This window comes from Squalius cephalus (genome assembly GCF_949319135.1).
Source record: "Squalius cephalus genome assembly, chromosome: 14".
Lineage (NCBI taxonomy): Eukaryota > Metazoa > Chordata > Actinopteri > Cypriniformes > Leuciscidae > Squalius > Squalius cephalus.
Window position 1 is genome coordinate 15278824 of NC_137135.1, and position 15883 is coordinate 15294706.

The window sequence follows — 15883 nt, forward strand, 5'->3', positions numbered from 1 at the left end:
AACGCTGATGAATTTACTGAGCTGAAGGTGCGGGTGATCTGGTCAAGCGGTCAAAGACGTGTAGTCAGACTCCCAAAGATCCCTGGAGCCCAGTTTTCAGAGATGATGCAGTGTAAATCTCATGCATCATATTACCAACGGACTCGGTATGAGGGAGACATCATAAAGTCATGTCAGAAAGTTTGTTTCTTTTTTTAAAAAAAAACACCAGGCCTTGGTTAAGCATAGCCACACATCAAGATGCTATAGGCTATTGTTTTTTTTTTTGTTTTTTTTTATGTTTTCCAAGATATAGATTGTATATTTCATTTAGTGTACATTGCAATCATGATGCCTCAAACTTGCACTGCAGCAAGGAGGCAGAGATAGAGTAGTAGACTACAGACATCACATTAGACACCATATTTGTACATATAAACAACTGGGACTAAAAAGCAAGACAAATAAATGTATTTTTAGAATTCTATTCTGTGTGTATTTGCATCAATGTGAGAAATCACTGTCAGTTCTTCTCTTGGAAGGCCGCTGTCCTCGATGTAAAGCACTGCGTTTCTGCCCTCTAGCGGTCATTTGTATACAATGCCTGTGGAGGTTATAAATTGAAGATGGTTCAAATTTGGTAGGGTAATGCAGTGTGAGAAAAAAAAAAAAGAATTTTGGGAGCGTTAAAAAAAACATGATTCATATTTGTTAATGTTTACGCCTAACCCCCTTTTTTATTTTAATCCCCCTTCTAATATTTACAATTAAAGAATTGGTTAATGTGTGAGTTTTTCAGGTAGCATTTAAGCTTTAAATACGATTATATTTAGTGTAAAATAGCTTTTTAGTATTGAGAACATAGCCAATCACTTTTACTGAACACTGAACAACATAGATTTAGGAAAATCACATTTGCCTGCCTTTAGTTTCCCTACTGAACACATTCGTAGCAATATATGACAGGATATATAACCTAATATAGCTACACTGTAAAAAAAAAAAAAAAAATCCGTAACATAACAGAAAAAGTACTGTTTTACCCGGGCATTATCCAGAAATGTTACGGTCAGTTTTACATTAACACACAACGCAGTGAGGTTCAAAATACAGGTAAAACGGAAACCTCGGTTAAATTATTGACAGTAGCCTACATTGTGCCCTATTTTTTACGGATTTTTTTATTTTTTGAGTGTAGGTCTGTGGTAGTTACCTTAAGGTCACCTTAAAGACATTATCATTTTTTTATGGAATATTGCAGTATTTTTTTTTTTTTAATGAATGGTTTATTTGTGCTATTTTTTTTTTTTTTTTTTTTTTTTTTTTATGTAATTGCCATAGTAATCTTTAATCAAAGTAACTTCCCCTCACTATCTTCTTATTTTTACTGGAGCGAGGGTGGGACAACCTGTCAATCACATGAGATCACAGCAGGGGCGTCTCCTCCGAGGAGGCAAGAGAGGCAGTGCCTCTTCCAAAAAATTGGATGAGAAAATAATCCATATTACAAAAATAAGACAATGCAAATATTACAAAATCTGAAATTAAAAAGTGTATAAATTCCGTGTTTTTCTAACACTGTCCAGCAGCGACACCTGCAGGTAAAGTTACAGCAGGAGTCCGCGTCTCACTTGCCTCCCCTGAACCCATTGACTTTTAACAGACCCCCTAAAGCATGCTGTGGGTTTAGTGGGGGTAAATGAGAATGAATGGGGGAAAGTCACTTGAAAGAAGGCAATTCCTCCATCGTGCTATGATTGGATATGATTCGTTGTGATTGGATATGATTGGAAATCCCGACTCTTGTTTTGCCATTAATGGGAAAACTAATTAAAAAGTAACTCACCCACTATGCAGCATTTACATGACACTGTTTTCAACTAAAAACTTTTTATGCGTTTTGACCGTTCATTTACACGACACTGCGTTTCAGGGCCTGAAAACACAAACTTTTGAAAACAGGATTCAGTCAGAGAATGTCTAATAGGATTCAGTCTGTATGCGCGCAATGTTTCTTTACAAAGTGACATCGCCACCTACTGGCCTGGCATGAATAATACAGCGTTTTTTATCTTTCTTTTTCGCATCTTTTCATCGTTTTGCGGATCTGTGTGAATGGTGTTCATTTTGACACTATTGTCATCTATACGCGAAAAATGAAAAGGACAATCTTTTCTGTTTTAGCACATCGTTGTGTAAACGTATATCAGTGATTTATGTCACATTAAATTGGGTGGGTGTGGGGCGGGGGGGGGGGGGGGGGGCGGGGGGTTAAAGTTGAAAGTTAAAGTTATGTAAAGTAAATGAAATAAAAGTTAGGCCTACGTCTTCGTGTTTGTGACCAGTGTTTACGAAGCTTGATGACTGATGATACGAAAATAAGTTGACTATTAAAAAGAACAGTTGAACATCAGTTCACACATACAATAGGGTAGGTTGGGGTAAGATGCATCCGGGGCAATGTCATCTCAGCACTTTTGATTTCATCTGAATATCAATATTTGTGAGATTTTGTCAGTCAAAACAGTTTTGAGGTTAACTGATCTAATTTTCTGTCTCTGGTAAATAGTGATCTGACATTGTATTATGCCGAATATCAATGTTTTTCTGTGTCTATTTGTTAATGAGAGATTGGTGGATACAAGTATGTTTTTAGATTTGAGTAAAAATTGGGATAAGACCCTTGGGATAAGATAAATGCCAGTACAGGGCATTATGTCACAATTCAAAAATAAATCCACATTGTTTTAAGGAGGGCATATTCCCCCATTTAAAAAAACTTTTGTCTCCTCATTTCAGGACACCACTGCACGCAAATGGATAACAGACAACCATCCAATTAACTGCCCAATTGACAAAATCAATTCGCTGTACATTATTATTATTTTTTCTTGTTCGAGAAGCGTTTCATTCGGATATAGGCCATAGGCCTACCACATGACACAATAGGGAAGAAAAGTCTAGCAACTTCCGTTTCATGCCGACTTTAAACTTCTCCCTGAGTTGTATTGCCTAGTATGTGAACTTTAATAAATATATTTGCTAAATCCTAAACTGCAAAATGGACATTTGTTTAAATATGTTTTTATAGAGAAGCGTTTTGACTGTTGATTGCGAGTAAGCCTGCGTGAATGAAACACTGACACTGCTATGTTAAAATCTGCCACCAGGAGGCGGATTAAGCCAAACTACAGGACAGAAAAGTGTCTAGATTAGCAAATGAGGTATAGCCTACAATGTAGGCAACATATTTTTTAAGAATATCTAACAAATTATATTGTAAAATAAAATGTTATTAATAAATAATATAAAGAACATGTGTATTTGGTCTCCATCTACAGGGGATTTTGCCCGGAAGTCACTTGTCCAGGAGTCTAAATTTCACATCCAGTGGCATTCCATGATCTCAGCAGCCGGATGGTCTGTGAAATCATACGGGAGGAACCAGCTGCAAAAGCCCTTTCAATTATGATTAATATAGTTACAACGCCTTTTTGAAATGTGAGCATATGAACATGTTTCAGTGTGACTGTGAGCGAGTAGTCAAAACTATTCTGAGCCATCCAAAGCAGAGCAGGTCATCTGACTCCCTGAGGGAGCAATCATGTTACTGTCTGCCCCGATTAATCCACTGCCAAAGCCCTGAACATGAGTTCATAAAGAAAACTGTTATTGCCCGAGAAATGGAAGACAAATGATGTGATGACAAAACGCGCAGCTTTAAAATAACCGTAATGATTTTCTTCTTCTTCTCTTCTTCATTCAACATATTTCATATTCTAAATCTAAACTTATAAGTACCGGTGAAAAATTTGAAAACTTTACGCCTAATGTTTTTTAATGTTTTTGAAAGTAGTCTCTTAATCTCACCAAGGCTGCATTTATTTGATCTAAATACAGTAAAATTTACATTTTACTGTAATACTGTAATATATACAGTAATGCTATGTTATTACAATTTAAATGAACTGGTTTCTATTGTACTATATTGTAAAATGTAATTTATTTTTGTGATGCAAAGCTGAATTTTCAGCATTATTACTCCAGACTTTAGTGACTTTAGTGTCACGTGATCCTTCAGAAATCATTCAAATGATGATGTTTTTAGAAACAGTGATTTTTTCAGGATTCTTTGATGAATAAAGTTCAAAAGAACAAAAATTATTTGAAATATAACTTTTTGAAACCTTTATTAATTTCATAAATGTGTTTAGGCTACTTTTTTATCAATTGAATGTGGCTTTGCTGAATAACAAACTGGGCAGTATATCATGATTTCCACACACACAAAAAAGCAGCAAAAACTGTTTTTTAAGTTTGATAATAATAAAGAAATGATCTTAGAATGATTTCTGACGAATCATGTGACTGAAGACTGGAGTAATGATGCTGAAAATTCAGCTTTGACATCACAAGAGTAAACAGAAACCAGTTTATTTAAATTGTAATAATATTTCACAGTATGTTGTAGTTTTGATCAAATAGCCTAAATGCAGCCTTGATTAAGACACTTAATGTTACCTCAATGTTTTGTTTTGCAATTTACAACTTTGCATCATTTCAATTTATTTCAATACTGGACTGAATTATAAATGTGCACTTGACTTTTGAGGGTCAAATACAAAATGCATGACAATAAAATATAATTTTCATCAATCTCCACAAATGCAAAGACATCCGCACTGCACTGATATGAAATGTCGCATTAACTTTTCTTTCCTTTATGTTAAAACTGTCCATGCCTATTAATAATTTAACTGACACGTGATCCATATGATGACTCAAAAACTGCTGAACTCGCGAACAAAAAATGGAAACAACTGGGGAAAAGTGAAGCACTTGAAATAGTTAAAATATTAAATATAAAACATGTAGCACGCAAAAAAAAGTATATGCAATTAAAATAAAAACGTGTTTTTGATAAAACCAAAGATAAACAATTTAATAAATACATTATGCAATGTTATATATAATTTTATAACGAAATGTTAAATGTTACATAATAAAAAAATAATTTAACACAATAAGACATTGTTTCAAACAAACGTCACAATCACGTAAAGGAAACATTTGTGAATATTTAATTATTTATCTATCTATCTAAAGGGCTTTTTCCATTATGAAGAACCTTTTGTGGATTTTAAAGGTTCTCCACGCAAATAAAAAAAACGTTAGCAGGTCAAATCGCCTATAGTTGAAGAACGCAACTGCCTCCTCGTCAACATGTGTTGAATAAAGAGTATTTAAAAATCCCCAGAGGTCTTATGGCATGAGCTTCCTTCAGGAGGTGTTAAATTTGGAAGTGATTGACAGGGATGAAGAGGTCTGTGGTTTCATCACTGCAGCAGACTCATTTAGATAACACCCATCTCACCCCTCTGCCCCATCATTTCCTAAACAGGTCGGCCTACAGGAAGTTTTCAAGAACGTTATCCAACTCTTTATCTGCTCCAAATGCGCTGTTGAAAGACAAACCTTCAGATGCAGTCGCGTTGTGGGAGTTTGTGCCTCTTCTTCTCTCGACCGTGTAGTCTGTCATAATATTTAACAGAAATGCATCAAACAAGACGAATAATTCAAGCAACCCCTGTCTCAGAAAAAAACCTTCGCAAACATCTGCAAGTTTTCAGCTCCATATCCGTCATGAGGACTGTCGCTAACTGCAGCAGAGGAGATGCCAATAAATCATCGTGATATAAAGCAGTTTCCATAAGCTGCGGAGTCAGTTTACTTTATTTCACCAATTATTGCAGGGAGTGTTGATTCGCTCATAGAGAAAAGTGCTTGCGTCCATTTATCAGAAACGCCTGTCCGAGACTCAGACAAAGATTTTCTGCAAAACTATAAACATGAAGCTCTATAGTGCAGACACGGGCACCATTTAACCGTTAGAGATCAAATAAACGATAATACTGTCTGTCTCCTCTACACACAAGCACAACTCATGGCTAATATCCAGAGGAACGGCATACTCCTTCCTTTCTGATGTTGCGAAAAACCGGGATTAGTGTTCGTTTCGCAGCGCAATTATATGTAATGCCTATTAGTATAGAGGATCTTGTAATCATTTTTGTTGTGTGAAGAATTACACAAACTCATAGGCTAATAAATTAAAGAAACATGTGATAGGATAGTGAAACGTGTTACGATGTCCAAAATAAAAAAGTACAAGAAGCTACATTAAAAGGTTACACTTAATTTTAAGGTGTCATTGTTAAAGTGTAGCTTATAATTGTATATTTAAGTAATAAGTTATATTAATTAACAACATGTAGGATTAGGATTTGGTTGAGGGTTGTTGCATGCAATTATGCAGAATTTATTGTTATTACTACATGCGTAACAAGGAGACTCAAATAAAGCGTTACCCATTAAAATAAAAGGTAACTTTATTTTAAGGTGACTACATTACTAGTAATAGCCTAACTATAAATGAAGCATAATTACATGCAACTAAACATAAACCAAAACCCCAATTCATGTAATTAATTATTATTACACAAATGCATAATTACGCAGTAACACGGACACCTTCAAATAAAGTGTGACCTGTTTTTGGTTTTTGGTAAGTAAAATGAATATATAATATCACATAATTAATATCCATTAAATTAATTTTAATCAGTTAGGATGTGCAAACAGTAGACCTGCTATGTGTAAAATGCACGGTGTATAGTGTTTGCACACTATCAATCACAGATGTCCAAAGGTCTGCTTTGGACCAATTTCATACCAATTTCCGCCACACAGCACAGATCTATATTTTCTATGAATGGACATGTGTTGCTCTTCTGCTGCATGCGGCTGTTCGGCGTGGGTGGGTTTCTGGTTTGTTGTCATCTGTTATCACGTCTTGATAACAAACCCAGTGGCACCAGAATCTTTCAGTGGTAGACAGTTGGGTTTGTCATTGCAGGTTTCAGGTTCCAGCAATGGCAGTGCGTGATCCCTTGGAGAAAACTCCTCTGTTGGCCTGTTGTTTCCTCTGGATCAAGCAATTAAGAAGAAAACAAACAAACCAAGAGTGCAATCTTGCGCTTTGTCAGTTCCAGATTTGCCACCTCATATGTTGCTAGGCCTATAATTAAAACGGATGACTTAAATTAATCTTTAGAACTGACAGACTTTGCCACTATGAAAAAGCATCGACGTGAATAGCTAATAAAAACAGGCTACACAAGTGATCAGTATTAAGACCATTAAAAAACTAAATTAGACAACAGCGATGCAATTTGTTTGTGTAGGTAAAGTTGTTAAAATGGGTGGAAATTGTTTCTTATGCACATACTTGTATGGAGATCCCACAAGTCATTTTAATATTATGCGTCATCGACCAATAAAACGCTGTGAAATGCCGTACGCGCAGCTGACCCCGCCCCCTGCCTCACTACAGTAGCCTATGCCGTCATTTAGACTTACCTTACACCCCGAAAGTGTGTTATGAGGGGTCTGTTAGAAAGATGAACGTGCTAAGACCTCTAAACACAACAGATTAACCCTATTCATTAAACGACTAGGCACCCCTGATAAATGCCAACCGGACTGCCCAAGAGGACCATCACTCCATGGCAATGTTTTCCAGCCAAATGACTTCCACTCCTTTCTCAGTGCGGGACATATTGAACCTGGAGCAGAATCAGGAGGACATGGTCTCTCTGGACATGTCTCAGCGGCTGGACAGTGCCCTCATTCCGACATCATCCTGCATGCTGTCCACTTTCAAACAAGAGCAGTTCATGGAAATGCCATCCGGAGCCTCGCTCTTCAGCGAAGACCTGCAGGACGACAAAGGCAACAAGAACTTCGGCACTGCTGCCTTTTATGGGAAGAATTTCTTAGAAATGGACTATGTTAAAGACGCAAAGACGGATGACACGTTTGAAGACAAAGAGAAAAAAGGTGAGTAGTCGGACATTTATCGGAAACGATGTGTTTCCTGTTTATTTAAAATCTCAAATGGAAAAACAAATGAAAAACAATTTTATAATATTGAGTGTTTCCCAAAGAGTTTCCACGTGTCTCAATCAATTATAACCTAATAGTTTAATTCATTACTAAGCCATAAATCATTATTTTTTATTGTGATTTTTAATCATTTTTATTCAGCTTTAGAAATGAATAATCGTTTTTCACCAGAAAATAAAGTTCATGATTAAATTTACTACGCCTACTGTTAAATAAATAAAAGTATAGGCCTGCCATGAAGTGCACACAATTTAACTCACTATACAATTGAACATGTATAAGTTTTAAAGTAGTTTTATTTGTTTTGTTTTTTAAATCCAAGAGGTTCAGCCTGAAGTGAAAAGGTCACTGCACTTTTTAATCAATATTAATAATAATAATAAAACAAGTAGCCAATAAATTATTATTTTATTTATTTAAATGTTTAAGTGCAACCAACTTGGATGCTTACGTCATTTCAACTTAAATTAGCCTACATTAAACTGACTTTAAAAAATTAGTTGAATCTTGTATAACTTAAAAAAAAAAGTTGAAAATTGCTTAACTTATTTTGATGAGTTAAAGCAATGTAAAAATATATGTTGTCATAACTTATTGATAATGTTTTCGCAGTGTGGAAAGAAAGATGTTATATATAGGCTAATGATATCAGTGTGTCCCACTAAATTCTATCAGTTAAATAAACTCTGATTAATGATCGACTATTTTCAGACATCAGCTGCTCCCAGGAAGATCCGAATGAAGATCTGAAGCTGGATGATGCGGATCGACCCAAACAGAGGAAGAGGAGGAAGCCTCGTGTTCTCTTCTCTCAAGCGCAGGTGTACGAGCTGGAGCGACGCTTCAAACAGCAGAAATACCTCTCTGCACCTGAGAGAGATCATCTAGCCAGCGTGCTCAAGCTCACCTCCACACAGGTGAAGATCTGGTTCCAGAACAGACGCTATAAGTGCAAGAGGCAGCGTCAGGATCAGACCCTGGAGATGGTGGGCATCGCCCCGCCGAGACGCATCTCGGTGCCGGTGCTGGTTCGGGATGGGAAACCCTGCCTGGGAGACACGTCCACGTATAACACCTCGTATAATGTGGGGATCAATCATTTCACCTACAACACCTACCCTGCGTTTAGTAATTTCCCGAGTCCAGGCAACACGAACTACTCATGTAACTATCCATCGAGCATGTCCAGCATCCCGCCCTCGCAGTCAAACAGCAGCTACATGAACTTTGGAGTTGGGGATCTGAATAACGTCCAGGCTTCTTTTCAGTCCAGCAGCGGGGTTCCCTCACTACACGGCATCCGAGCGTGGTGAAGAAAAAAACGACATTATACCTGCATGTCATTTCTATGGACATTTACACTCAAACGACATTTTCATAATTGAAGATTATTTGAATAGACGGAATCCTGGCCGAGATGGTTTTTGCTCTGTCAGATACAAGAGACGTTTATTGGCTTTAATATTTCCCGTATTAAAAACTGTCTGAATAATTTGCTTGCACTTGAGTTAAATGATGAGATTATACGCACGTGGAATATATAGTCTAATTTATAATTTTCACCAGATTGTAGCCTATTATGAGGCCTGTAAAGCCTATAAAGCTCGTGCGAAGTTACCAAGCTTTCTTTCTTTCTTTCATTTTTTTATTAAAATTTGACGTGGATAGATCAATGGCAGACTGCAACCAATTTATAAAAGGACATCAAGGAACAAACCTATTATTATTAGCATTTTTTTTTCTTTGTGTATAGCCAGAAAGTACCGCACGAATACGACTCGAATTAAGGTTTTGTTATTATTGTCTGTGTAAGTTTGATATGTAACCTTTTCGAAAGAACATAATAAAGGCTTTTCAATATGCAATTATTATTTGGTTTGTGTCAATTAAAATATTAACACATACTAATAATAATTAACATTTGTTGTAATTAATAAATTCGTGTTTACGAATTACGTTCAAGCACTTTAGTGTTATTAATACGAATTATTATTATTCATATTATAGATTTTTTTTTAAATGCACAGCTTTTTCCCCTCAATTATGTGACGTTTTTATTATTTATAATTTGGTTAACAAAAGTTTAAAATCAATTTTCATTGTAACCGTTTTAACTTTCTTTAAAAAAAAAAAAATCTTTACTATCAATATAAATCAAAATATGGTGGATTCAGGTTAATTGGGACACTTTTTCCATTGAGATGACTTGAGATAAGTGTCCATATATCAACCTGAATTCGCCCCTAAATATTTTTAAATAATAATAATAATAATAATATTTAAGGGCCAATGTTTCTCATGTGTTTCAGTGAGGATATGAACCAGTACTTTGCGCTGTAAACGTCTAGAAATAATCCCAAGTTGCAAATGCTTCAGAGGACATTCTTCTGTTTAGCGTATCACGTGATTTGATTTGACAGGTCTTCAGAGTAAAACGCTTTGACCCGATTAGAAGTTGGTGGTCATTGCGATGATCAATCCAGTTCGACACCAGCTGAGATTAATGTTACTATTAACTATATCACTCTTATACAATAATGTATATAACTTTTATCAGTAACACTTTACAATGTTCATTGGTAAACATTAGTTAACTAGCCTATGAATAATGAACAATACTTCTACAGCATTTATTAATCTTAGTTAATATTAAGTTCAACATACAGAACCTTAAAAGTTCTGGCAGGTGCCATATACAACCAGTGGTTCCCATCATGTGATTATTTTTTAAAGTAGTCTTAATTAATTATATTTGTTTTAATTCATTGATTATTTTGATTAATTTGAATGAATTAAACAGCTCGCAAACATACATTATCACAAGAATGTAGCAATCATTTAAAACATTTCTCCTTTTATAGAACCTTTTTGGCATAAATTTATTTGAGTCAAGAACCCTAACCTAAACTCTAGCCTATATAATACATCCATGCACCCACAAAATGGTTTTGTTATGGCAACACATACACCCTAGAATCAATAAGTTATGACAACATGTGTAACATTGCTTTAACTCATCAAAATAAGTTGATTAATTTTCAATTAAATTCACATTTATTTGTATATAGCGCTTTTCACAATACACATCGTTTCAAAGCAGCTTTACAGAAAATGAGTCCACATTACAGTTTAGTGATCTGCTATCAGAGGTAACTGTCTAAGTGTATTTCAGAAATGTACATATAGTCTACAAATCACACAGTTAGCTAAAATTGTATTAGTTTAAACGATGTAATAATTTAAGGCAAAAACAAGTTTTAAGTCAGTTTATTGTAATTTAAGTTGAAATGACTTAAACAACCAAGTTGGTTGTACTTAAAAATTTAAGGCAGCATCTTTTTTTTTTTTTTTTTTACAGTGTACCCAAACCTATAATTTAGTTTTTTTTATTTTGTTTATGTGGGTGTGTACTATTTTTGTAAAGGCAGGTGTCCCCCATGATTGACAACACAAAAGTGCTCTGCTTAGTGTGCAGAATGGCACAATTTGCTTGACATAGAGAGGTAAGGGTGCATGGCTGTGCATGCAAAGACTTAGGAGATCCACATTTGCTGCCACTTCAAATGATTAATAGATTGTCCTTGGGCATCTCTCTGGCCTCTCCACACACATAAGTAAACACAATTCCCCCTCTCGACCACATCCACCTGAGCCAGCATTTACAGATGAAATATAATAGAATGCATATACGTGATGACTGTCAATTCAAGTCAAATATGGGGCCACTGAGAGGTAAAGAGAAAGGTCACACAGTTACAATAGTGGCCCACTCTTCAGAGGCGTTGAAAAGAACAAGTCAGATAACATGGACGCACATCTCTAAAAATAACAGACCTTGTCCTCCGGCCACAATGGAAGGAGAATGACAGAGAGAGGGAGAGAGAGCATGCGAGAAAGAGACCAGGGATAGAATAATCAGCTTTTCCGGGTCTTATCGGAGGAAAGACAGGGTTGCATGCCTCTTTATCAGCGGAGCTCTGATTATGGCCATAGCTTTTCTGAGCTTTTCCCCCCCTGCGATACTCCAGTTCTGTCCTGCCCAGCATAACAGCTGCTGGTTCATCGCTGCCCAGGATGTGAGTTTAACTCAACTAAATTACCTGTCATACCGTAGGTGTCCATGTGACAGCCTCCAGCGTCTAGCATGGGTTCAGATGGAGGCATGAAACTAAGAAACTGAGTGGCAACACCAATGGTTAGACCCTAAATGAAGCCTTATTTAAAAATAAATGAAACATGTTATTAAAAAAAAACAAAGTCTTAAATTAGGTTTATGATATACACTGTAAAAAGAAAATCACGTGACATCGAAGACTGGAGCAATGATGCTGAAAATTCAGCTTTGCATCACAGGAATAAATTGCATTTTAATTTTCAAAAATAAATGTTGAATTTTTTTTGTTTTTTGAGTATTTTTGATCAAATAAATGAGTGAGCATAATAGACTTCTTTCTCCAAACTTTTGAAAGATAGAGTAGATAGAAAATTTGTTACAAAATTTATGGATATTCAACTCATAAACCATTTTGAATATGAATTATTATTATGTTTGGTTTTATTGTCATTGTGTTTGGTTTTCCCTGTCTGCCTGCCCGTCTGTGTTCCTAGTTAGTCTCCTTGGTTGTTAATTAGATCTACACCTGTTCTGTTTTACATTGATTACTCTGTCTGTGTATTTAAACCCTTAGTTCTGTCTGTTTATTTTTCCTTGTCATTTGTGTATTATAGATTTCCTGTTGAATTTATTAATTAAAGACTGTTTTTTGTTGAGCCCTGACATTACTGCTGCAACCTGCATACAAATATTTTTTACTTTCAGGCTTTCTATTCTTTTGGCAATTTTTGTGTAGAAGCTATCATGTTGGATATTTCAAAATTAAAAACTCATTATAAAAAACTTTGTAATTTCAGAGATCTTTGTAAGAGATTTTATTGTCACTTCTGTCTAGATTTTGGTTCTTGTTTCATGTTTTCAATTCATGTTTATTTTCTTCTTCTTTTGAATTTAATAGAGGTTTTGGTGCATTTCCGCCACATACTGGAGGATGGAGCATCGATGTAGAGGGGAAAAAACTAAATTCCTCAAATCAAACTTTCTTTAGGTATTCTAATAAAGTTGTGGTCACTTTCGAATTATTGTTCAATAAATTCTTTAATACTAACCTTTTTATACAACCTCTTTTATGAGCTGAGATCTTTCTTTATTATAACCAACACGTTTTAGAAAAACATGTTTCTGATTATTCACTTTTGCTGCACAATCCTGTAATACGTTTACCAATTTTAAAAAGTGATTGATTCAAAACTGTGTGTCCAATATGAAGTCGAGAAATTATTGAGTCATCCCTTCTTTTGCCTCAAACTTCTCTCACAATACCTACTTCTTTAAGTCATATACATGTCTTGTAAATGTTAGTGTCCCTCTGGGGAAAGCTGAAATGAAGGAGTTAATCAAAAAGCTATAATGGCAAGAGATGTGGACACAGAAAGGAAAGGGAATACATTTATATGATGTAAAGAAGTGTATTATTGGACACTTTAAAGCATTTTCTGCAGCTATTTTGTTTTCCATAATCTCCACATGAGCAGGAATTCCCAAAAAGTAGACTTTAATTCCTAGATGTTGAATTATGAACAGGATCTGAAGGGTTTCTATGAAAATATCCTGTCTTGAGTCAGTTTTTCCATTTTTAAGCTTATGAGGCTTGATAAAGTATAAGCACCAATCACCACTTTAATGAACCTCTTCCACCCATTGAAGGGCCAATTGAATTGCTATCAATTCTGATGAGTAAGCAGATAAACGATTAGATATTCTTTTACCTATATAGGGCAGCTGCTGCAGCTGTATTGAGTACAATAATGATAACTCTTGATCTAAATATTGTTCCACCAACAAATATTTTGAGATCCTCCTCTGATGATCATTTATTTCTCTCAGCAAGTGCTAATCGACCAATGGCATTGAGAATAACCATGGAAGTAAAGCTGATACTGCCACTGTCGGTTTCATAATTTAAAAAAAATAATTATTTGTGCCTCATTATTAGCATGCATCCAAAACCGGCTAATTGTGAATATTCATATTCTCAGCAGTTCTTAAGAACATTTTTTACAGGGTGACTGTTCTTGCATCCTTTCACTAATATCCAATAAACCAATTTCAGTTGTTGCCATGTGATTACCAAAGGCATTTCTCCCACCTGCAATGCTTTCCGGACACTTTTGATTGCTGCCACATTGGTCAAGCCCTCTGAGACTTTTACATTTTTAACTTTTTATGCCTCTTTCCTGGCAACCACCATACCAAGCACTATTTATGGGCCCCTCTATATCTGCAACACATCAGATTCACTCTGTTTCTACATTTTCTGTAATTATATTCACCTCTGCATTTTGCACATCTTTGTTTAACTTTACAAACCGCAGCCACATGCCCAAAACAGGAAGGATGTACGGATGGACAATGAAACTAACAAACCTAAATACTGTATTAGGGGGTTTGCTTGTCCTCGTTAAACTGTGTCATCATTGAAAGACTATCCACTTTCTCATTATTTTTTTTGGACATATTTCAGCTGTTAACATTCATTAATGATTCCCCCAGACATATTTCTCTCTATATCCTCAACTGATACATCCGTTGGAACTCCTGTAATGACTGCCACTCTTTTTTGGTGTTATTGTCTTTACAGAATATCCCATCTTGGACAACCTTAGTGCTTCTTATTTTAACTACGGCTTCCTTCAGTGCTACTTAGTTGTTACTTTGATTGGGCTTTGATTTGGGATGTTGGGCCCGTGGCCGACACTCTCCCGCCTAGCGGCCAGGAAGTGCGGCCTTCTGCGGCCTACACTGAGCTTGTGGACATGCTAACTCACGCTCCTGAAAAGCTCAACATTGAGAGGCCTGTCAAGCCTAGCGATTCTCCTCCTCTCCAAGCTATTTTGAGTGACCAATCTAATTCACTCCCCGTTAGAAGGAAGCTGCCATTTTTAAGCAATCTTCATTATGAGATCTAAGACCCTGGAAGCAGCCTTTTTCTGCTTGTCTGACTAATGCGGTGGCCTCTGACTTCACCAACCTAGTTGGTTCTGTGGAGCAGGGCTGTACTAGCATTCCAGAGGACATGCTGGCCACTCACCTTTCGCCATCTTCTGCTCCTCTTTCCTCCTTCTTCTCTTCTCCCTTCTAAGCCCCGTAGGATCACTTTCGCCCTTTGTGGGCAAATCCTACATGGAGGCTTCATGGCGCTTCATACCATGGCCATTCTTTAGGCCTACTTAGCAGACGTCCTTAAGGAAATGGACAAGACCTGGGCCTGACACCGGAAGCAGTCAAGGAGCCCCGCAGAGCTACTGACCTGCTATTGTGTGCGAAGAAAGCACACTGCACGCGCAGTTGGGCGCATGATGGCAGGTTTGGTGGCTGTTGGAAACTCACTGAGATTCGTGAAAAGGAGAAAGCCTTCCTACTGGACGCCCCTTTCTCCCAGTCAGGTTTGTTTGGAGAATTGGTCAGTTCAATGTTCGATAAATTCTGTACTGCTAAGACACAATCTGCTTCCCTCTCGAGATGCTCTTCGAATCAAAATCTGTTATACCCGCTGCCATGCACGCTTTGGGTTACAGAGTTAGGTTACCAACACCATCCTCCTGTATTGAAGGATGAAGACGCTTCAAGCTATCTCCCCTCAACACCTCTTCTCTCTCGAGCTGCTTCACCCGCGACGGGAGACGCATCCGATGCTCCAGCCTTTATGCCAGATCCCAGAGTGAGAGAAACCTCCTCAGTAGCCCTTATGAGCTAATCTTCACTATCAGAGGATGCCTCAGGCCCTCCTCCAGCAACTTTAGTGCTGTGCCAACCGCCTCTTGCGGGCAGCCGCACAGAAGCTCCAGAGGCCTGTCCCCTACCAGAGCTCTTTCCTTTGCAACC

General features: G+C 36.7%; 1 protein-coding gene across 1 annotated transcript; it reads left to right on the forward strand.

Annotated features, from left to right (window-relative positions):
* The first annotated feature begins 7380 nt into the window (after positions 1 to 7380).
* nkx2.5 (NK2 homeobox 5) lies at positions 7381 to 10066 on the forward strand. The gene is made up of 2 exons (XM_079893383.1): positions 7381 to 7878; positions 8656 to 10066. Exons 1-2 carry the CDS (start codon positions 7545 to 7547, stop codon positions 9255 to 9257), a joined length of 936 nt encoding a protein of 311 aa, XP_079749509.1. The 5' UTR covers positions 7381 to 7544; the 3' UTR covers positions 9258 to 10066.
* Positions 10067 to 15883: the final 5817 nt, after the last annotated feature.

Bases quoted from the DNA above. Each gene is read 5' to 3' on its own strand.
- nkx2.5 (XM_079893383.1), top strand. From the start codon at position 7,545: ATGGCAATGTTTTCCAGCCAAATGACTTCCACTCCTTTCTCAGTGCGG. The intron at 7,879-8,655 runs GTGAGTAGTCGG...GACTATTTTCAG, and splicing joins TGAAGACAAAGAGAAAAAAG to ACATCAGCTGCTCCCAGGAA.